Below are 24,988 nucleotides of genomic sequence, written 5' to 3'. Positions count from 1 at the left end.
GCAGAATGGCTTCTAGTTTTGTGTTTTTCTATGATTCCTATGTGTATATATGTGTACATGTGTTTCTGTCTCTGCATGTTTCTCATACTTTTTCATTGGCTCTTTTTCTTCTGTTTGTTTTGTCCTATTTCAATTAGTTGTTTTTGTTCTAGCTTATTCTGTTATTATTCTTTAGCTGCCTGTTGCTGTTCTATTGTGAGACAGAAGGAGAGTGGATCCAGATGGGAAATGAGGTAGGAAGGAACTAGGAGGAGTTGGGGGGAGGAAAATTGGAATCAAAACATATTGTATCAAACAATGTATTTTTGATAAAAATAAATAAATAAATAAAGCAAGCCTTGGAGGGCTGGCGAGATAGTTCAGCAACTAAGAAAAAAAAACCAAAAACTGTTTTTGTTTTTTTTTTTTTCAGGAGAACCAGGTTCACCTCCCAGCACCCACATGCTAGGGTCAAACCATCTATAATAGCTCCAATTCCAAGGGACCCGACACCTTCTTCCAGCCTCTGTGAGTAGCAGGCATGCCCATGGTTCACATACATATGTACATGCAGGAAACACTCAAACAGTAAATAAATAAGCAATCCTGAATGTAAGGCTTCTAACCTACCTCTGCTAGTCCTGATAGCTAACAGTATCTTCCCCCACTAAATTATCAGACTATAATAGTCAGTTGACACTTACGATTTTGATCTTCTGCTACTGTGTGAAATACATTTACCACTTTTGTTTATATAACTCCCTTCTTTCCATCTACTCATTTCTTCAGAATGTGGAAGTACATAGACATGCAATCACGAATTTCTTAGAACAGTAGCTCTCACACAACATCATCTAGGTCCAGTGGGGATATGGGAAGGTGCTCCCACAACATATTTTAATAAAGTGAGTTCAACTCAGGAAGCATTTGCTCAAGTTTCATGTGGTTTTCTCATAACTAATCATTTTGATACAGATTAAAATCATCCAAGAACAGCCTTGGAAAACAGACGAAACTGACAAAGGGCTTCTAAAAATAATAGTATAGGGAAGTCCCTTGGGAGAGCCTCCTCACCATCTGGTAAGTGTACCATATTTGCAGACAGTTTCAATGTAGCTGCCCATCCCCCAGCATAAGAGAGCTGTATCGTATCTAGCTATTCCAGATGCCAAACTTTTCCAAACAATATTTACTAAAAGATTCTGGATGATCCCAAACAAATAAAACCGCTAATAATTCACAGGGTCTCCACCTGACCCATGGCTCTGTGGAGCTGTAACATGCTCACACACTTTGCACTTTTCATGGAGGGGTACATATGGAGCTGCCTTCTGGAAACTTGGACGTGACATAGACCGTCTTCAGCACACCTTCTACCAGAAGATCCATTGCTCTGGATGTGACTCCCTTTAGAGAAATTTATTTTATCTGTCAGTAACCTGCTCAGTGTTTCTCTTCCTATGGAACCAGAATTTTTGCGAGAAGTATCAATTTCCTCACCTCTGTTCTATCATGTAGCTCCTTCACATACTTCAATGTGTTCAGACTTTCTTTTTTTGGTCCTCATCTTTTTTACATTTTCAGGTTTTCTTTTACCATGCTTTTACACAATCACTAAGTACTATGGGAATCTGGCAAGAAGATATAAGGACGTTACATTAATTATTAAATGTCACTTGACCAGACAAGTTCCTAGTCTCTGAAATCATTAGATAGAAGAAAATACAAGACCTACTGAAAATTATGTCTATGTATCACGGAAAGACTGATTTGTACAGATGAAACTATTATTTTCATAGTTGCAGGTTAATAGTGAAAATGTTTATCAAACCTGTTATACAAAATAATTGTGCTATCTACGCTACTTACGTATGACAATATGAGTTACACTGGGATTTTAGTAAAACTGAAATTCTTTCCAACAAAATGTTCTCTTGCTGCCTCTGGCCCTGGAGAAAATCACAAGTACAGTTGGAGTTCAGCCCAGTAGCTGGAGAGGTGGGAAGATCACAGGCATTAGAGATGGAAAATGATTTCTAAGAAATATTAGGGGATTTGTAGGTAAGGCTTTCTTGTCCTACAGACGGTAGGGCAATGTCTTCTATAAAGGGGACACTACCTCCAGCACCATTTGTGTCCTATTAAAGTTGTTTTTATTTTGGAGAGTCATAAAAATGGTTTTACATCTTTCACATTAAGATCAAACTAGCTTACTGCTGAGTAAAATTCATAAAAGAAAGGCTCTCTGGAATTTTCCTCTTGCCTTGTTACACATTGAACTTCAGGCCTTCGGTGGCATACGCAGTTGAGAAATTCTTTTTATAAGTACCCATAAAAGAGACTAGGACATGGTGCCCTAGACTGTAATTAAATAGGTCTGGCAGAGGTTCCAGGTGAAAAGCCCTGAGATTGGCACAAAGGCGTAGCTTCTCTCACTTGTCCTCTCTGGTCAAGCAATATTGGCACCAAGAGAAACTCACAGTGAAACTGAGAAAGGAAATTGTCTTATTTCCCTTTCTTGTATTCTCTAAAAACCTTGCACTTTTTACATTTCTCTTCCCATTTCCATGCTTATGCCCATGCCTATGCTTTGGTTGGTTTTACCATCTATAGACTTTTTGATCTCCATGCATTCTACAGGAACCTGTTTTGATAATCCACATCTCCACAGACCTCACCCTCAGCTCTGTGAAAATCAATAAACCTTAAACACATTAACAACAGGCATACTACCATTGGATACAGTGGCACAAACCAGTGATGCCAACACTTGAGAGGTAGACACTCTTTCAAACCTTCACTCACACACACACACACCACTAACAACAACAACAATGAAAATTCTGCTACCACCAACAGCAGGAGCCAATGTTTATCCTTTGCTCATTTGTAATTATTCATTTACTTTACATGCTGATTGACACTCTGCCTCACTCCTCTCCTCCTAATTCCTCCCTCTCACCACCCCTTCACTCTACTCACCCCTCCTCCATTCTCCACAGGAAATGGATGGCCTTCCACAGATATCAACCAGCTTGGTACATCACATTGCAGTACGCCTAGGTGCATCATCTTCTCCTGACATTAGGCAAGGCAGCCCAGTTAGGGGAAAGGGCCCCATAGTCTGCCAATGTAGTCAGAGATTGCCCCTGGCCCATCTAACACCCTGCACAAAACTCAAGTCCAAGAGGATTAAAAAGACCTCAAGATAAATCCAGGTTCACTAAATCTGATATAACAGAAAATGAGTACCTTGAACTCACTGGTACAAGAGACAGCTTTTTGAGCAGAACATCAACAGCTCAGGCACTAAGATCAACAATTAATAAATGAGACCTCACAAAACTGAAAACTTCTATAAGGCATAAGACACCATCAAAAGGAAAAAAACAGCAGCCTAGAGAATGGGAAAAGATTTTCACCAACTTGACAGCTCACAGAGGGCTGATAACCAAAATGTATAAAGAATTCAGGAAACTAGACATCCATAGACCAAATAACCCTCTCCTCATTTTCTAAAAACAAGAAAAAAATAAAAAAGAAAAAATTTAAAGTAGGGATTGATAGAGAAAAGGAGCCAGAAAAGAACACTTCTCAAGACATCATTAAAACTCCTAAAACAGGAGTTGTAAACAATCTACTGCCAGAAATTTTGTGAGCAAGTATATAGTTGTAAAACATCATCTTTATATAATGGCGATATCTGAACATTTACAAAGTGACAGCTATGGTTAACTACTCAAGTTTACAATCAATACAAATGCCATTTATGCATCCAGAGTACCTGGAAACAGTATGATTTGCTTAATTGAAAATTACAGCAATGATTGCTCAAAGAAATACAGCAAAGTATTTAGCAGAACACAAAGAAAGGCAAAAGAATTTCCTTGTAGATGCTTCAGAGAAAAAAAAATACATTAATGACACTTTTGACAATGTATAAGTCTCAGGAAAAAAAAGTATTTTTCTCTTATCCTTTCTTCCAAACTACCCTTAAGACTGGCATGTAGAAAGCAGACCACATAAACTGCAACGCAAATGTAAACAGAATGTAGAAAAATAAAGAACACATGTCTAAAGAATATTTTCTTGACCCTGTTCTACTGAAAATGAACTTATTTCCTGTTCTTGGCTTAATCCACCACAATCTACAAGTATCTTGAGCTGTATTATCTAATGCTTCATCCACATGATACTGTCAGTTTATATATAAGAAACAGCGATTAATGAGGTCTTATTACTAATAAGACCTTTTAAAAGTAAATGTTTACAGAGATTAAGGTTCTAATTTTCTAAGTAATATTTTCTTTTGCCTTCTACTAAATAAGAACCACTCTTGAAATACAAAATTAGTAGACAACAGTCAGGTAATCTTCACAAGAGTGATTATTTTCAAATTAAAATCATATATATGGTAGTAGGCTTTATGTTTAACCTGTTTGCTTATTTCTAAGGAAATATGACTATGGATGAAAGAATTAATGATGAGCTATATGATGAAAGAAATAATGAGCTAGCAGTGAGCTGAGGCAGTCACAGCACCAAATACAAAAAGCCACTGGGCGTCTGTCAGAGCATCACCTAAGAGGCTCATTGCTGAAATGTCTCAGAAAAAAGCAGAGCACCGTTGGGCACAGAGCCATCAGATATAGGGTAATGGATACTGAATATGGCTCAACACACCAAGCAGCCTCATCCAGAAAGCTGTCCCTGAAGGACTAAATATGAAAGGGAGGATCTTGAAGTCAAATACTGTCCCAAACTGAAGACCAGCAACACTAAAATTAAAGACGAGATGAAGGCTTTCAGAGGCTGAGTCAAAGCACAGCTAGTGGTCCAGTGCTTCAGCACAGATGAAATATGACCTCACTAGTTATTCTACATAGGAAGATGTCAGGAATGAATGGAGGCAGGTGAAGTTACATTTTAAAGTACTAGTAAAGAAATCAAATACTATTTCTGCATGGAGAAATAGAAAGAGCCGAAACTTGGGTACATCACAATGCAAGACAGCCATGGCTTTGCCTGTAATCTTCACTATAGGAACAAGGAAAAGGCACAAGAAACTCAGGTTTCTTGGCAGCAACACTTTGGTCCTACTCTTTGCTCTATCATTAACAACTTGTTAAAGCCCAGTAAGAGCATCCCAGTCACTCACTGGGACCTCCTCTGTCCTCCAAAATATTGCAGGAGATAAAAAAAAAAATAGCCATCAGTCAAAAACTACAACAAACGCATCTTTGAGATTCACACTATCACCGTCACTCAGATCTCCACCCTAACATCACTTTCAGAGTTTTCTGAGTATCAAACTTAAGTTAGCACCTCTCACCCAAGCCCTCCTTCATGTCCTGTTTTACCTTTCTACATAGCACATGCCTTGGCATGAAACTATATGTGCTCATCTACTTATTTCTTCAGTTATTATTTCTAAGAAAAACTCAAAAATTCTTTAAGCAATTGAACAATAAACAGTATGCAACACTAATCAACAAACATCTAACAAAACTTGCTTCAGAGCCAGACACACTTGCTGTATAAGCCTCAGAGCCTGAATTTGCTCCCTGGAACAAACAAAGCTAGAAGAGGATTAACTCCCAAAAGTTCCCTCTGGATGTCTCTGTCTATCCATCTCACTCAGTCACACGCACATACTACTACTACTGATAATGATTTTTTTTAAACTTGAAAAAAATGCAGTATGTGTGTGTGTGTGTGTGTGTGTGTGTGTGTGTGTGTGAAAGAATATTTGCTAAGCTTGTAGGAATAGAAAATCATACATACTTACAGATAGCAGTATTTCCTACTTTAACAACTTGGCATTGTTCTCCCACTGATCACTCAAATAGATACTATTTATCTTTTTCTCTTAAAATACTGCCTAATATGCAACTTAAACTAGACTCGCCATTCCTTCCATTCAGAGTCTGGGGCTGTCCATCCCTTAAGTAAATGAGTCCCACCAGAGTGAGATCTGTCACTGCAGAGGTGGGAGGGATGGCTGTATCTGCAAGTGTTTGGACATTGTAGGAGTCTCCCTTTTCCTCGAGTGTTTTCTTATGCTCCCCTCCCTTTTTTCCCCCTTTCTTTCTCCCTCACACTTCTGCTTTCTGTTAGCTAGGCCACAGGTAACACATTTAAAACAAATCTTAGTCAGTCTTTAAAGGGTGAAGAAGACAGTTTGGGAGCAGGAGAATGAAGGTCTCCAGTTGCAGAAGGTCTCCAGTTGCAGAAGGCTCAGGGCAGCTGCCACCAGAAATGTTATCAGCTCCGTTTCAGCCAGTGTTGGACTCCAGCTCTTTCCTTTGTCTTCTAAATGTTAATTACAGACCCCACCTGTTCCTTCCAGAAATTAGTTTTATAGTCACTGAAGTATAGAAGAAGTCTTAGCTTTAAAGATCTCCCCCATCCAAACCTTCAGTTTATAAATGAGAAAATAGAGGCTAAGAGGGTTTAAGTGACTTGTCAGGGGTCCCAAAAGTTATGAGTTGACAGGATATAGTCAGATACCCAGATCACAGCCCAAACTTCTGAAGACTGATAGAAAAGTCCAAGAAATCTTGCAGGTTTCATCAACAAGAGAACAAAGGCAATTGATCAAAAGCAAAAGTTTGGAAATGAAGAATAAGTATTTTAGAACAAATACATCTACTAAAGTATCTATATATTGGCTCCTTTTTCTCCTCACAGATCAGCAAGTGATAGGGAAAGAAATAAATAGGCTAGCTCATTACACCTAAATGTTTTTGTTGTTATTTTTACTTTTATAGTTGTTCATTTTCTCCTGTTGAATAGCTTGCAGTGTAACATCTTACACACACAGCAGCTATTCCACGACGTTGACCTCTAACTCCAGCCTCTCTGTAATCGAAAGCAGCTGATTTTAATGTGCTCGTGCTCCAGTGTGAAGGAGGCTCAGGCTGCATTTGAGTGCAATCAGGTTAAGATTGGCTCCAACAGGAGAAAAACCCATACATATGTTGAAAAGATCTGAAAAATGCCTGTATTCCCAACCTGATTACGACTTACATTTTTGCATGGTTTGTCAAAGCAGATCACTGAAATCAAATCAAGATGGAAGAGGGGATAAAGTGGTTTACTTCTCCATTCTTGCAGTAATGAGCGTGACCAGCTGAAGAGAGAGACTTTTCCCTCCCTCACCTGAGGCAAGGTGGACTCTCCACTGAAGGTTATGTTAATTTTTAAAAACTGCTGCTCAAGTTCCAAAATTAATTTCTTAGTTCTTATATCCTACATTTGTAAATAGAAGTCATTTTATTACAGAGCCATTAATTTTTACTAATTATTTTATTTGCCTCTAAATCAAACAATAAAACAAGTTCCAGCATATCTTTGAAACTCTGTTATAGATAAGCACAAGAGTATTTGCTATTTCACGTTTAGGCTAAAAAAAAAATTTTTTTAATAAACTGAAAATTAGACAGCAACAGGGACTAGAGCAATGTTTAATGGAAAAAATATAGTTAAACCTAAATACTAGAATCTAACTCTGAGTCATTTGTCGAGGGGCAGGACTAGCAATCAGGCTTTAGCTATTTTTTGTGGCATAATTTACATTATCAGTAGAGTCAATCATATTTCATTAAGATGGCAACTGTTGGTGGCACTAATAATACAAATGTAATACGCTTTATGTTTATCAGCCTATCAGTTCTCTAGAAAATTCTCAGTCATGACTGAGGCCAGGACAAAATAAAACCCTGCAAGGGGTAGAGGAGTGTTTGGGCTCTTGTTACACATAAGCATGTTTGTTATGAGAATATTTTCAGTTTAATTCTTGCTATTAATGTAAGCCACAATTGCAGGCCCATGACGCTTGAAAAGAAGTGGGGGAGGGGCCAGTTATATAAACAATATACGACAAAGAAAGTCTTTCTTTCAATACCTGAACACATAGGGTTTGCTTTTAGGCAAAAGGTTGCAGGTTAAATGCTCTCAGCTATCCAAGATTGGCTTATTAGTTTTGTAAGAAAATATTTTCTTATATTTTGACTGAAAAATAGCCACTTTAAGTGAACAAAACCATCCTTGTTAGTGAAAAGCAGACCAAAAGAAGAAGAAAAAAAAAAAAACTTGTTTCAAAGGCCCAGTAAGGAAAAGCAAGACTAATTCAAGAGGAAAAGCTGCCTCCTCCAAGGAGCTTCTGAATCTGGATCTAATAGTCCTCAGAGGCTGGCTGGAGTCTTCCAGTCTTCAGAGTTTCATCTTTCTCCGTGGATCATAGGCACGCTCTATGAGGCAGCAGAATGCAGATATAAACCCATGTTAAGCAGCTATGTATTCTCTTTCTGGGCTTGAGTTAAAAAGTTGAAAAGCTACGTCCCCAACAGCAGATTAGGAGGAAGAAGTATTTTAAAGGTTCTCTTCCAAATACAACTTTCTTTTTGCTTTGCTTTTTTATTTGTGCACTTAAAAAAAAAAATCTTGGTTTCGTCATCGGCAACACAGCTTTCGCCAGTGATTCAGTGTCAACACATGATTACTGCTTTAAAGAGCACAGTAACATTATGGAGCTCCCATACGGATAAGCTGGTGAGATGCCTCACCCAGTCATGTACTTGCTGCACTTTTATGAAGACCTAAGTTCATGCATCATACATCAGCATAGAAGTCAGATATTCTAGTAACTCCAGCCTGGGGGAGGGTGTACAGAGACAGAGGGTTGTAGGGCTTTGCGGGCCAAGCAGTCAAAATAGTGAGTTCCATGTAAGTAAGAGACCATGGATTTAAAAGGTTGGAAACAATAAAGGGAAAAGCCTAATGTTGGTGTCTGGCCACCACATGCACACACATGCTCGTACATACATGTATACACAACACACAAACACACACACACAAGGATTGTATTTTGACATGCTACTTCTGTGGTCTCCAACACCTTGCTAAGTACTCATCTCCTAATTTCAAAATGAACCTAATCCGGCTATTATAGAATAACGACAGCAAATGAGTACAATTATTACAAAGAGTTAATAGACATACCAGTAGCTGTTTTCTACAAATTAGTATCAAAACAAAGAGAAGGGGCTAATTGTGGTAACATTAAGACAGGGATTTTTCCTCCCACTATTTGGGTGAGTTTATTTTAAGTTGTCATCTTCAACTAGTAACAATGCAGACGACTTTACAGATTCCATAAACCTTTCTAATATAAACTCTTCTCAACTGAAAGTTGGCTCCTTCCTTCTGAATAACATCTGTCTGCAAAGGCATGCTTTCACAAGAACCCTCTTTTATGGAACATTTGAAAAGAGACAAACACTCAAAACAACCCACACTCTTAGAAATCTCATTTTAGAAAGCACATTGATATTCCTTCAAGTTATTTAAAAAAATATTCTGAGAGAAAATGAAACATTTACTGTATATGCATCTCAGCGGAAGCATTTGTTTCTGAAAAAGTAGAATTTTATCTCCTTTCAAATGTTAGTATCAGGTTTCCATCATGAATAAATAGTATTTATTGGGAAGAAAAGAGGAGGGGGAACATCCAGAAAGCACATAGCACACGAGTGTGACTAGACCCACCTCCTGGACAGTGCCTCATAGCCATCTTGCATCTCCTGGACTCCGCAATGGTTGGACATGGGATTGTGTCTTTTGCTGGCTTTTTAACAATCTGCCGTGTTCTGGTTTCCAGACCCCATTTAAATCCACATGTGCGGTTGTTTCTGCTACATGTTCCCCATTCACTCCAATGACCAACTTCACATCCTTCTGATAAAGATTTAAAAAATACAAACATAGACATCAGTTGGGTATTCACTTTTCATTTTGTATAAAACTTATACGAATATGCTTATCCATTACCTCCACCCCACAAATAACAAAAAGCAGGTTGTGTAGCCTACAAGATCTGTACTCATCTTTCTGGAACTGCAGTTGTTTAAATCCTAGGACACTGACAGCTAAGACAAACAAATGCCTTGTAAGTAATTAAGGAGTTGTTGCTTTCCATTTGTCATGTTTTTGAAGGGATACTGCTGGTCAGGCCTAAATGCAACACTATGTCATCTCTAGAAGATGGTCTCTAAACAGGCAAAACCTACAACAGAGGAGGCTCTTTGCATGCCACGATGGAAGCAAGCTTCTGACAGGCTAATCTTGTATGCCTACTCCAAATCCATGACTGCGTTTGCTTTATTTTACAAGCACTGGGAGGCGGGCAAGGAGGTGTGTGTGTGTGTTTGTGTGTGTGTGTGTGTGTGCGCGCGCGCACGCACACTCATATATACGTTTGTATTTCTGATTTGCATATTCGATATAGTCTTTCAATAAGTATGCTTATATATCTCTGCTGTTTAATACAAGCTTAAAGTAACAGATATCTGCTGCAAAGAAGGTACCTGTTATTTCTAGACATGGACAGCATTTAGTATCCCTTTTTGTAAGATTTTTGAGCAATGGTGGAGATTGGAAGAAGACAGTAAGGCCATGCAGAGCTGACCCTCCTCGCTGACTTAGTCTTATGTCCACACTTGGCCCACAGTGTTTTCAATCTCAGTAGGCATAAGAGCCAATTGTATAATTTTTTTCAAGCCCATTTAAATTAGGCATAAAGGGCAAAGAACAGAATTCTGTCATGGAATACTCTGTACAGTTCCATTTATAATGTATAGAGGGTGTGATTCTTCTTTATCAACAGCTAAAGCAGCACTCAGAATATATGCCTTCAGTGGCTTTCACAGTTTAAATTGCATTAATAAATAAATTAATTAATTAATCTGCATGTACTAACTCACACATAAATATAAGTAAAACAATTTCTTTCCAAACATCACTTTTAAGTGAATTCTCCTCCACAAAAGTTTATAAACAAAATTGTCAAGTTATACTTTAGAATCTCTCCTTTTAAGGGAATGGGTTGTATAATTTATGATTCATAGCTCTATTGTATACAAAATGAGATGTATAGTGAATCTAGTAAAATTTGAGGGACATAGGTGTGAAATTACAGTTACGAATAAATAGATGTATTGTCAAATTCAGCCAATTTATCTGTTAATCAGTGGCTCACAGTATTTTATAAACATCAAAGCACATAAAGTTCATATGAAGTTTCTATAGTATGTGATTAGATTTTTCATACTATGTATGTTTAAATGCATCCTATAGATTTAAAATTCAGCTAACAGCTAATCTATTTTAATATTTTTTTGTTTTCTTGAAACAGGGATTTTTTGTGTGTAGGCTTGGCTGTCCTGGACTCACTTTGTAGACCAGGCTGGCCTCAAACTCACGGAGATCCACCTGCTTCTGCCTCCCCAAGTGGTGGGATTCCAGGTGTGCACCTCCATGCCTGGTTTGTTTTATAAAATTTGTAACATGCAGTCAATCACCAAAAAAATATTTGGGCACAAAATATTCTTTTAACTTATTTTCTTTTTACACAGATGGCTTAGCAAGAATCTCCAAAGTTCATTTATTCACACAGCTAAGGCGATAGGATGGCTCGCATGATACTGTGTGGAAGTCTTGTTTTCCTACTAAATAAAATGCTTTTCTTGAACTGTAGTAGCAATTTATTAAGATAATAAGAAATTTATCTAGTACCAATGATAAACTTTATCAGCCCATAAGTAGCCTAACTTGGCAAATACATAACTAGCAAAATTTGAAACAAAAGTATTCATCATCAGGATGCCTAAAATACTTAGAATTACCAAACAAACAAACAAACAAACAAATCCATTCAGTTCTGATGAACAATAGGACCCACTTACTTTTTAGGTTGGCTACATCTAAGATGAACATCTGCACAAACAGGCATGAAAATTTGGAATTTGAGAGTTGAATTAAGAACTACTCACCTACACATTCCATGCTCTCATCTAATGGTGCAAAACCATCTGGACATTCATCAAAGCAGCGGCCTCTATGCAAATAAAAGCCTACTTTGCACTTGGTACAAAAGTCTTTGCTAAAGCAAGAATCACAGTTTTCTATTCTGCATCCTACAAACAATTTTAAAGAGAAAAAAATAGTTAAAGGACGTTTGTATATTTTACAGATCATGATTACATAAATGCATTGGTTACCTTAAGCAAAATACTATGGACAGAGATACATGCTCATGCCTTTATTTACTTATGTCATAGCATTCTAATTCACCCCTAACCCTTCCCACAGCTTGTCACATTAATAAGTTAGAGGGCCAGCAAAGGGCCTGAGGCACAGAAGACTCCAGAAATGTTTAGTTCAAATGAGATTAAAGCAAATGATTATAAAGAATACCTTCCTACTACAAATCACACCACTTCCAAGCATGAAGTCTGTTCTGCCTTTCTAAGTCCCACAAAGAGAAACAGAATGGGAGCTGCAGTTTGTATCTTCTGTTTCCAGACAGTCAAAGACTTAAAATTTCAAATATCAAAGTTTATCTAAATGCCTGGTATGTTACCTCAAGCACTGGTCAGTACTCTCTTATTTTTTATTCAGAGAAAGATGTGACATGAGTAGGAAAGGGAGATTGGGTCATTTTGTAGAAACCTCACTACACAAAGGCCTTTATATACATTTACTCTTTACAGTCTGGGTACAACTGGCAGCTTCTAAATGAGGAAGGAGCCTAGGTACTAAGAGACAGTAAGTCACACAAGGAGTAATGCTTGCTTGGGTTCTTTAGGCTTTCCCTAAAAGCAATCTCTTTTCTTAATAATTGAAAAACTAGGATGCTAGTAACAGCTTGTGAAACAGTGCTTGAAGCCCCAGAGAGGAAGTTTGGAATACTGGATTTGTCTCACCAGCTCTACATCTTTGGACTCAGCAACTCACCATTCTAGGCCTTGACATCTTCACATTTAAGATGCCATGGACCTTTTAAGATTATGATAAACATTTGCAATAACATATAACCCTACTGACACATAACATGAATCTACAGATAGAAACAACGGATAATCAGAAACATGTACCTTTCAACCAAAAGGCATAATGTTCCAACAAGGTGTTTAAAGAAAGTAATTAACAGATTGAAGTCTAGATCAGATTCTCTGGAAAAGCCAGAGATATCTGGGCCAGATGTTCATGGCAGGAACGGGTTGCAATGAATATGCTTCCTGGAGAGGAGAGCAGGGAGGCAGCAGGCTGATTAATTGAAAACCAGGGTTTCAACAGACGATAGTCAATTGTTACTTGTAACAGATTTAACTGGTAGTGACCATCAATATCCAAAGTGATAGGCAAACTCAACATCCACCACACCCAACCTTTCCCAGGACTATATTCATTGCCATAAAAACTCTGAAAAGACTTAAGTCACATATTTCTTTTTTTAAATTTTAATATAATTTTATTTTTAATTACACTTTTTTCACTTTGTATTCCCCCTCCCATCCCAATCCCTCCCTTCCTCCCTCCCTCTTCTCCACACATGCCCCTCCCCAAGTCCACTGGTAGGGTAGGGTTTCTTTTTCTTCCTTCTGATCCTAGTCTGTTAGATCTCATCAAGAGTGGCTGCATTGTCTTCTCTGTGGCCTTGTAAGGCTGCTCCCCCCTCAGGGGGAGGTGATCAAAGAACAGGCCAGTCAGTTCATGTCAGAGACAGTCCCTGTTCCCATTACTATGGAACCCACTTGGACATTGAACTACCATGGGCTACATCTGTGCAGGGGTTCTAGGTTATCTCCCTGCATGGTACTTGGTTGGAGTATGAGTCTCTGGAAAGACCCCTGAAGTCACATATTTCTTACAAAATGAGAGATAATTGAAGTAGAAAATATAACTGACATAAAAAGTTACTTTGTGCTTAAAATTTTAAACATTGAGAAAATAATTCCAGAAAGTAGCAAAAGGCTAAAAACTTAAGCAAAATAAAGTGCATAATGATAATTTCTAAGCTGTAAGCAGAAAATGTCAGTTTGCTACCTTTCTTTCCATTTTGACTCTATACAGGTCTTTTGTGTATGAAACGATAATGAAGGACCAAACTAAACACCAGCAAAGGAGGAACTAGAAAGCCAAGTATCTGTGGGCCCACCATTAAATTACAGCATTGCCTCTTTGCTGGGGGAAGAAAATTGTGGGTGTAGCAGTAAATCTTGTTACCCCATAAAAGGTTCATTTGTAGTCTTAAATGCTGTAACCTACACTTTAAGAAACAAAAGCTTATAGCTGGTCAGGAGCCTCTCAATCATGGTCAAACTACATGGCCAGTAGGTCCACAAATTGCTGGGTTTCCTGCTATATTTTTTTAATAGACAAGCAGCTTTCTCTCTTCTGGAATTATTTTCCAAGTCAGGATAAGAATTCCTGGTGTTGGTCTCCTTGGTTTGCCTGTGGTATATATGCAAGATTAGAGTCTCACAACAGCATAATGCAGCCATGATCATTCAGGCCTTTACAGCCATTGAAGCAGGACAGTCTCCCCAAGCATAGTTGGCTACCATAAAAAGCTAAAATGTTACTCTCAGGATGCAAGGCTAAGCACTGCACTCAGGGTCAGCCGCTTTCGACCCAGAGAAGAGCATGTCTGATTGCATGCGGGTTGATGCCCCAGGTCCCGCCTCTGAGAAAAAGGTATCAGACGGGTCTGATGCTCTTTGGGTGGATGACACCTAAATGAACATCAGTACAAAGTCCCAATTTATTTCTAATATCAGAGATCAGACCTCTACTCTTGCCTGATGCGTCTAAAACAAAAAGGGGGAACTGTAGAGAGCTGCGGAATGCTATGCTTTAAAGATGGAGCTGGTTTCCGCCTTCCACCTTCTGGATGGTGAGTGCTCTCTGTCAGGAACAATTCCACATTTGGCTAAGGCTGAGGATCTGGCTTGCTTCCATGTATGTGGACCTATCTGCATTGCCCACGTGGCACGCTGGGGTTGGCTACCCAGAGGCTATTTAAGCTGTGGGCTGGCTTTCCCCAGGGTCAGATGATTGTTCAAGGTTCCTGAATAAACTGCATTGAAAAAAATAAATAAATAAATCATAGAGTACTGTAAAAAAAAAAAAACAAAAAACAAAAAAACAAAAGAATTCCAAAGGATAAAACAGAACAGGGTAATGATATAATGATATATATATATATGATATATATATATATATATAATGATATATATATATATATATGTGTGTGTGTGTGTGTGTGTGTGTTTGTATATATACATATATATGTGTGTATATATATATATATATAGTTTTAAAAGTGAGAACTCCACACTTTGTTAATCAGCCATTATCTACAAGGTCTGATTTTGCTTTTAAATATGCTCTATGTTGTTAAGTCTTTTGGCCAAAAATATACAGTAACAAGCATTTGGAATTACTTTTACAAGTTCTTTTACTTATCTTTATTGTTACTTAAAGCTCCCCTTTCCTCATTTCATTCCTTGCTTCACAGATGCAGAATTTCTCAAATGCCTACCATTCTCTGTACAGTCCCTTAGGACTATTTCAGGCATAAATCCTCCTGGAGAAAAGCTTAATTATGCACTCTCAAATTTGATACATTTGAAACACTGATAGTAGAATACTATTACCATTAAAAAGCACACTGGGAATTATAAGTAGTGATTTAGAGTAAGTGTTAAAGGCCTATTGTGAAGTGAAAAAAATGCAGGTGACAAGTTATATGTAACATGATACAACAAAGACACATACAAGGGTATGCAATCTGTGTGTGTAGAATGCATAGACTTTAATTTGAAGGAAGGATGGTAGCATTATGAAATGTTAAGAAGTGCTACGTCCTCTTAAATAAAAAAACTTTTATAACTGCAATTTACTTCTATATGAAAATAACAAACAATTATTTAAAATAAACAGTTTAGCAAACTACCTAGGTTTTTTTTTTTAAGCCTCTCTATTAACACTATGAAATAAATCTTTTGATTTCAACAGGAAAAAAATAACATTGTAGATCATGTCTCAAACCTTTCCAGATTTGGGACCACAAAACCAGAGCTTTAATATTACCAAACCTGCTTTAACCTTCAAACTAACTACACCCTTCCTTCATCATTTCTTGCCAGGTCCTTTGTTGTCTAATATTCAGTGAGTAACAATTTATATTCCATGATAAAGAGAGAGACTTTAAAATATCATCTATGCAAGAAGGTATTCTTTTTTAAAATTTTCTTCACAATTTATTTATTATATATATAAATTAAAGCCTCTTTCCCAACTTCCCCAGTCCCACCTTCCCTCCTTCCTCTCACCCCTTCCCCTAGTCCACTGAAAGGGGGAGTTCTCCACTATTGCCATCTGCCCATAGCTTGTTGAGTCTCATCAGGACTGCCTGGATACCTTTCCTCTGTGGCCTGACAAGGCTGCAGCATCAGGAGTGAGTGATCAAAGAGCAGTCAACAGAGTTCTTGATAGAGGCATCCCCTGATCCCCTCACTCAGAGATCTACATGGAGACTGAGCTGCCAATTGGCCACATCTGAGCAGGAGGTCTAGGTCCTCTCCACGTGTGGTCCTCCATTGGTGCAGCAGTTTCTGCAGGACACCCTGGGCTTAGATCCTTTAGCTTTGTTGGTCTCCTTGTGGGGCTCCTGTCCCCTCCATGTTCCTCTAATCCCACCCCTTTCTTCCTCCATAAGACTCCCTATGCTCTGCCCAAAGTTTGGGTGTGAGTCTCAGCATCTGCTTCAATACCCTGTTGGGTGAATCCTTCCAGAGGATCCTCTATAGGCTGCTATCCTGTTTTCTCTCTTCCACTGCTTCTGGAGTCTATTCTGTTTGCTGTTTTGAATGAGATTTAAGCATCCTCCTTAGTGCCTAGCTTCTTTAGGTCTGTAGATGGCTATCGTGTATTATATGGCTAATATCCACTTATTAGTGAATGTATGCCATGTCTGTCTTTCTATTTCTGGGTTACCTCACTGAAGATGATCTCTTCTAGTTCCATCCATTTGCCTACAAATTTCATGATTTCCTTGTTTTTAATTGCTGAGTAGTATTCCGTTGTGTAAATGTACCACAATTTCTGTATCTGTTCCTCCGCTGAGGGACATCTAGGTTGTTTCCAGATTCTGGCTATTACAAATAAAGCTGCTATGAACATGGTTGAGCAAATGTCCTTGTTGAATGGTGGGTCATCTTTTGGGTATGCCCAGGAGAGTTATAGCTGGATTTTGAGGTAGTATTATTCCTAATTGTCTGAGAAAGTTCCAGATTGATTTCTAAAGCTGTTGTACAAAAGCATTCTTTAAAAGCTATGATTGGTGCCTAGGGTTCTGCTGGCCTTCCATGATTTATGGACTCACAGTTTACATCATAGACTTATCCCCCAGCTCTGAACCAAAGGTCTAAATTAGCAATGCACAATCCACTTTCCCCAGAAATTCCACCTTGATGTGCTTCAGCATCCGAAAGCCTCAGGTCCTAAGCACCATTTGGCCATGTCTCCCAGAGCTAATGCTTCTGAGTAGAAAAATGATCTCTTTGGGTGTCTCACAGTCCTAGACTCAGCCGGAAGCCATTTCTCCAGAACTACATAAGCTTGTTACCCTCATTTTACTAAGTTTCATTAATTCTTTTTTTCACATACAAAAATCATACTAAATAAAATTTTAAAACATTACAAAATGCTTTTAGGGATACACAGAAATTTTCTTTCTCCCCTAAAAGCATACCAGGTTCATCCCCTGAAGGGGCCCTGTCTTTACTGTTTCTTGTGTGTGTTTCAGGAAATCTTTGTAACACATAAATTTAATGGGTTAAACACCATTTAAATACCAATGGGAACCTGCAGTAGTTGGTTTAACCTTTGAAAACTTTATACTGTATAATAGGAATATCAAGATTTACTAAGCATAGGCCTTTGCTCCAAAAGTATGTGTTTTAAGTCCGTGTTCAGAAATGTAAGAACTTACTTTAGCCAACTTACATGCTTCTTAATTACAGTGCCTCCTCAAAAATGCAATCCAGCAAGTGAGGACTGCCAATGTTGGTTTAAGTAAAATTACTGTCCAAGTGAAACTGTGGCCAAACGCAGGGCTGTCGTTTGGCCACAAGGGCTTAATCTAGCCAAGAATTAGAAAAGCATGCTGGGCAACCCCCTCGCCTGTCCTCCCAACACCACACCATACAGGCTCTAAAGTAACATTTTTCAAATTATACTGTAGTCTAGTTCATACCAAGCATTCCCTAAGAACCTAGTATGTGCTGAGGAGGCTGCCAGACCCCAAGAGCATGCTTCCTTAGTGCTCATCCCCCTATCCCAGTGATGCCAATACCAAAGCAACGGGCCACAGCCACGTGTCACCAATACAGTACTGAAAGGTAAAAGAATAGACAGTAGAGGTATATGCTTGCTTCCATACAAGCAGAGACCCAGGGCACATTTCTGTTCTCCCATTAAATTCTTACTCATTTCGATTTATGAATTCTTCATTTTTTTAGCACAGTGCTGAGCATGGCATAGAAGTTTAGCACTTGCCAAGTAAACAATCATGAATAATATTTAAAAGCTCTATTTCTATACTATCTGAATGCTAAGTACACGATTGCTAGCATGTACCTTGTATGTATCTCTGATGAAATATGAAATACAACACACCAAAACGGGCCACCTTCACTAGCTGTAGAGAACTAAACCATACAGAAATAACCTGAAAACAATTGGAACTGAGAAGGTGAATATCAAGGTAAAACATATTGTGGATGTTGAGCTGGGACATAGAAAAGTCCAGCCCTGACAATGCAAGGTTGTGGAAGCAACAGAGAAAATACCCATGGGCTGTGAAAGGCCCAGTGAAGAATGCTGTGTGTGGGGAACTGGTCAGAGATGGGGAGGCTGCCTTGTGCTCAGAAGTTGTGGTTTCAGAGTATAAGTTATCCACATTCAATGTAGCTTTTAAATGTTTAAGTAAGAAAATAATTAAGAATAAAATTGGGTTCAAGATAGAGACTACACGTGGGTTAGTGTCGGGTGTTCACAGATACCTGAGCACAAGAGCAAACTGATCGTGAAAGTGCCTAGTTTATTTCCTCATTCTGTCTAGAAATCCAGAAAGGCTAGGATTTTTACCTGGATGAGTAACCTTTTTAAGATGTCCATCCTGCTATAAGGATAGGCACTTTGGCAAGCAATCAAGCAATAATATGATTACTTAATACTAGAAAGCTATAGAAAGTGTGTGTGTGTGTGTGTGTGTGTGTGTGTGTGTGTGTGTGTGTAAATTATGGGGCAAAACTGAATAGAAATTAAGAAGGCAAATTATTCCAACAGCAGCAAAATCATATTTACAGGAATTTTTCACTTAGGAATCACTGACATCAACGTAAATTGAAGCGTCTTAAAAGTGCATATTTTTAAGACATCTCTAATAACTTCAAATGCTACTGTGTAATACTCCTTCTTCAAACTGGCAACAGCTTATAAGTATCCCTCAATAAAATTTCTAAGTTACCAAAATTATATATTTGTAATATGTTAGTATGATAATTTCATCACAATGTGAATTAATAAAAACTACAACCTAAAAGCCAAAAATCACATTTCTATAGAGTTTAACAGCACACAGCTCATCAGGAGTTTCAGTGTATTTCAAACTAAAGAAAATAAAGGGTAGTGATCAGGTTTTCATACCTATAGCTAAACTACTTGCATGACAATGCAGAAAAGCAGCATTACTAAGTTAATAGACATCTCTGCTGAAGTGGTGGTATTGGGGAGGGGAACCCAGGAGAATGGGTTAAAGTCAAAATCATCTTTACTAGTAAGCACAATTAGTACAGATGTGATCCAGTTAGCGTGAGTACAGAAATAGGACAATGACGGTCAAAGGCAGAACTATGGCTGTGGTGAGAAATCAGACTCGTAGGTAGTACTGCGGTCAGCACGCCAGAGGACAGATGTTTTAATCACTCTTACGGGACTCTGGACAACTTAGTAAGATTGTTTCTCTTTGATTTAATGACCCAAAATAAAATTAATGTCAGTCTTCCTTTCATTGTTCTGTCAAGATGATTTTGAAACTTACAGAGTGCAATAAACTCTGCACAGTATCTTCTGGGCAAAGAGTGATCCAAGAATGTGGGATTTCATGAATACAAAAGTTTACTAAGAGAACATGCTTGTCATCCTAGTACTGAAAAGGCTCAAACATGACTGTCATGAGTTCAAGACCAGCCTGGGCTTCTTAGGAAGACTGTATCTCAGACACAGGAAGGGAGGAAGGGAGGAAGGGAGGAAAGAAAGGGTGAGAGAGACAGAGACAGAGAGAGCAGATAAACTTACCAACTGGGACAAGACAATGGAAGAAAGAATAAAAACTCTAAAATATTACATATGGGAAACTAACTTTCATTAATAGATAGCTAATGATTAATGTAATAAACATTTACATGAATATGTAACACTACTCAAAGAAAGAGCGCATTTAAAGAACACTATCTGGGAGAAACATTAGTTTTACTCTTGCTTCAGTAATTTGCTTTACACACACCCACATACCCACCCACCCCCCAACACCTCTAGGTAGAACTACTGTGAGCATTAGGTACCAGGAGTTATGATACTGAGGTCTCAAAGTAATTTTGAGGTGAGGAAAAATCTTTCTATTCCTATGTTCTTTACTAGATAGGAGGGAAACACCTAAGTTATCTATTATGCAGCGAAGTCCTAGCTTAGGTAAAGACTTTAACCTGAGAAATATAGTCAGTTCAGATGAATGAACGCCATCTAGAAATAGGTTACTTTACACATAAATATAGAATTCTTTTTTTTTTTTTTTTTAGACATGGTTTCTGTGTATAGCCTTGGCTGTTCTAGACTCACTTTGTAGACCAGACTGGCCTCAGACTCACAGAGATCTACCTGCCTCTGCCTCCCTGAGTGCTGAGATTAAAGACGTGCACCACCACCTGGCTAAAATTCTATCTTATATCACATGTCATGGTACTTTTTTTTAACACAGTGTCTTATGTAGCCAAGGCTGATGTAGCACTGTCTTCATCCTACCTCTGCCTCTTGCTGTAGAGTTAAAGGCATGCATTCCCACGTAGGATTCTTTATTTTGACTTGTAGCAATACATATGTTGTCAAAACAATTTTCTTCACAGAATCATTTTTAACTTAAGTCTTCCAAATTTATTAAATTTGTGAATTATACGCTACTACCTTCTCTATAATATTTTAAATAGTGTATCTTTTCCATACACACAGAAAAAAGAAACATTGAGTCTGATATTAAACTAGTTAAATAAGATATTGGCTTCTTCCTCATTTTTCAAATGATGCATATTTGAAATTGTACTGCAAACAAATGCAATGAAAAAGAACGTTTCTTTTGGGAATGCAATAGTATGATTTACTACATTTGATTTTAGCCAAAAGACTGAGAAGCGATGCAGTAGTATGTTTTAAAGGGATTTGTGTTTCCACTTAAGGAAGATAGGAGAAAGCCACAACCTCAAAGTAAAATTGATAAGAGAATTTTAAATTATAAAACAAATTAATATTTCATATCAGATTTTCCATTCTTGCCGGCAGCAGGTCCTAGTGTTTGTTACTCCTTGTGCTTTTCCTAGTTTGGTAACTTGTCACCCTGTCATATTAAGGTGAAACCAGAACAGTGTAATAAATGTCAGACCCAAGTCCCCATTGGGATTTACCCCATTGGAATGTTGGAAAAGGCAACTTTTCTCTGCCCAACTGAAAGAAAATCCCAGGGTATGCTAGTGTACATTTTACCCCCCCACCCCCCACGCAACCTCTGTCCAAGCCAAACAAGAGGAATCTCTCAACTCCTTCCTACTCCAGAAAGGCTTAGAGCAGGAGTACAGGGCTTGAGAGGAAACGATTTAGAATACAGACCATAATGTCTCATTGAAGCTATTCAATTCTATTAGACTACAAAAGTAGTCATAATACATCAATCAAGAAGCACAGCTGTTTTCCAATAAAAACTTTATTTATGAACACTTAAACACAAGTTAAAGCTATCTCCCATGTGCCATCTTAATGTCCATTTGATTGTTTTTCTCTGGTCATTTAAAATTCTAAAAGTTATCCCCAGAACTGGCACACAAGATGGCGGGCAGATTTTGCCCTCAGTCACAGTTGGCTGAGTCCTGACTTAGAGAACAGTTTCGTTTGTAAACACCATGTAAAAGCATTTTAGCTGAGCGTCTTAGGATGAGTCTGACATCTACCATCTGGCTTTATGCATAGACAAATAATGCAAACACACAGGGACTTAGTGATCTCTACATGGGAAAATAATCTATAATGAGCAATCAACAGGTGATATGTCATCCTGCTGTAGTATGTCTCTTATCCCCTTGCTTGCTGTCTCATTGGCATGTGCATGAGAGATCTGGGTTAAAAAAGGGAGATAATCCAATTTTAAAACAGCATGTTTGGGTGAAACCAAAATAACATTAGTTCTAGTTCTATCATCTTCTGTCTTTAACTGGCTCTGTTTAAAAATGGCTTTGTAATGTATAACAATTGAGCTCAATGGTAATAGCAGATAGAACCCCTAACCATGCTTAGAAGCCAACCTTCTGGTTGACCAGCGGAATCCTTAGAATGACAATTTGTGATTATCTTTCCGAGAACTTCAGTAACAAGGGAGAAGTTCCACAAATGCCCTAAAAAGTAAAATATGGGGCTGGGTGCAGTGGTGCCCACCTTTATTCCCAGCATTTGGGAGGCAGAGACAGGCAGATCTCTGACTTTGAGCCTAGCCTGGTCGACAAGGTGAGTTCCAAGACAGCCAGGGCTACATAGAGAAACCCTGTCAGAAAAAAATAATAACAAAACACTCAAATTAAAAAAAAAAACATTAAAACATATCTAGTTAAATGCTTTGTTTTTCAGAGGCATAGAGTACAAGGTGATATGAGCCTTTTAAAAGGAATTATGCTGAGGTCAGAGAGAGTGTTCTTCAAGTGGACCCATGTTCAATTCCCAGCACTCACACTGCAAGTGTAGAAGGGACGCTACTTGAAGGAAATTGCTAATACGAACTCTGATGATGCTACACATGGTGGCAAATGCTTATAATACCAGCAATCAGAAGGCTGGGGTGCTGGATGTGGTGGCACTATGTAGGGAAATGGTGTCTCAAAACAAACGAGCAAATAACTACAACAAACCTTGATACAATCTATCAAATTATTGATAGCTTAACCATAATGCTGTCCATTACCATGAGAAAACTAATATTGCTTGACTACAGTTGGTAGGAGGACCACTTTGACCTTTCAAGGCCAAACATTTTTCATATGACTTAACTACTTTAAACAATGATCATGTAATTATAATTCAAAACAGCAAGTAGAAAGAATTCAAGTTTCATTTTTGTTGCTGTGATAAAACACTCTAACAAAAGTAAGATGAGGAAGGGGCTTATTTAGCTTACAATTCTAGGTCACTTTCCATCCTGTGAGAAAGTTAAGGAGAGATTCAAACAGAAAATCTCATGAGATCCACAGCCACGAACAGAGAGAAATGAATGCACCCCTGCTGTCTTCTCTCATCTAGATGTCTTCTGCCTGATACAGGGAATAGTTCTACCCACTAAGAGCTGAGTCTTCCCAAATTAACTAACAACTGTGACAGTCTTTCACAGACATGTCCATAGGTGAGCCAGATATAAATAATTTTTTAATTGATACTCCTTTCCCAGATAATTCTAGGTTGTGGTAAGTTGACATTTAAAAGTAACAGAACACAAAAGACTTTAGTTTTTTTTTTTTTTAAGACTTTAGGTTTTTTTTGTTTTGTTTTTTACCTCAACATGATAGATGACTGAGGAGATAAATATGCTCACACTGAGATAAACATTAATTTATACGTATATTAATATATCACATAATATGATTATGTACAATTTTGAGTGCCAACTTAAAGTATTTTAATTTTTTAAAGATTTATTTTTAGGGGGTGGGTGGGTGATGGGTGGGTGTGGGTGATGTCATGTGCATAGGTGCCTGCAGATTGTGACATTCCCTGAAGTTGGAGTTATAGTCAGTTGTTAGACAAACAATATGTCAACATAATGTATGTCCTCCAGAAGAGCAGCAGGCTAGCCTAACTGCTCAGCCATCTCTCCAGGCCCTAAGCATTTTAAATTCTTTAATAACTCCACTTCTTGTCCAAAGTCAAGCTCAAGCCATTGATGTTCAAGCTCCAGATCATTCTTATTTGATGTACCTATCTGTCTCTGGACTCATCTATATGTACACCTTTCATCTCTCCACCCCCACTAAAGGAAGAAAACAGAGCAGTCTACTCTGTCTAACATGATGCTGATACAACAGATGAGGACAGATGAAGAAATTAAGAAAACAGAACAGTCTACTCTGTCTAACGTGATGCTGAGAGCTGAAACAACAGATGAGGACAGATATATCTGCTGAGGCACAAACATGCTTGATATTAAAATTCTACCACTTTAGAATACATACTGAAACAGGATCCTCTTTCGGTGTCTTAATGTAGCCATATTCTTTTGTTATAAATAGTACACTTTAGATCATAAAGTATTTCCAACTTAGACATCGGTTTATTAAGAGCTCATGTCCCACTTTTTATGCATACATATCCCTTAACTATTTACCACGTAGATATGAGGGTTACAAAGAGAAATTGAACTCTGAAGCAACTAACGAACAATCAAGTCACAATGAAAAGCAATATCTTTAAGGGGAATTATAAAAGATTTCATTCTTCTATTGTGATGGTTTTACAGATAGATTCATGAGAGTCTGAGCCAACACTCATTTCTGAATGTGTTATATAAACTGTCCTAGTTTACAAAGCTAGTTACTGGCAGACAAACTTGAGAACCCAGAATTCCTTCTAGCACAGTTTTGCCACAAAATGATATCTACCACTAGAAAATAAGAAATACTTAATGGGATTTGAAACACATTTGTGAAAATGGTTTGTTTTCCTAATACTCTGATTTATAATTGTGAGCAATCATTTTGTTCATTTTTAAAGGAACAACACAAAGAAAGAATATTCCAGGATGAGTCACAGTTTTCAAACAAGACCAGTATCCTGTTGCTGATTGTTGAGGACTTTG

General features: G+C 38.0%; 1 protein-coding gene across 5 annotated transcripts in view; it reads right to left on the bottom strand.

Moving 5' to 3' along the window:
• Rspo2 (R-spondin 2) overlaps positions 1–24,988 on the bottom strand; it is a 165,265-nt gene that overhangs the window by 51,526 nt on the left and 88,751 nt on the right. For all 5 annotated transcript variants that reach the window (XM_021644097.2, XM_060389487.1, XM_060389488.1 and 2 more), the window contains 2 exons: positions 11,811–11,954; positions 9,529–9,717 (listed from right to left, as the gene is read on the bottom strand). In XM_021644097.2, coding sequence (XP_021499772.1) covers positions 9,529–9,717; positions 11,811–11,954 — 333 coding nt within the window. The remainder of the gene's footprint in view (positions 1–9,528; positions 9,718–11,810; positions 11,955–24,988) is intronic.

Source organism: Meriones unguiculatus, chromosome 8 (genome assembly GCF_030254825.1).
Source record: "Meriones unguiculatus strain TT.TT164.6M chromosome 8, Bangor_MerUng_6.1, whole genome shotgun sequence".
In the NCBI taxonomy this organism is placed as follows: Eukaryota; Metazoa; Chordata; class Mammalia; order Rodentia; family Muridae; genus Meriones; species Meriones unguiculatus.
Note: the sequence above shows the minus strand (reverse complement) of the source record. Positions and strands in the feature narration are given on the sequence as shown.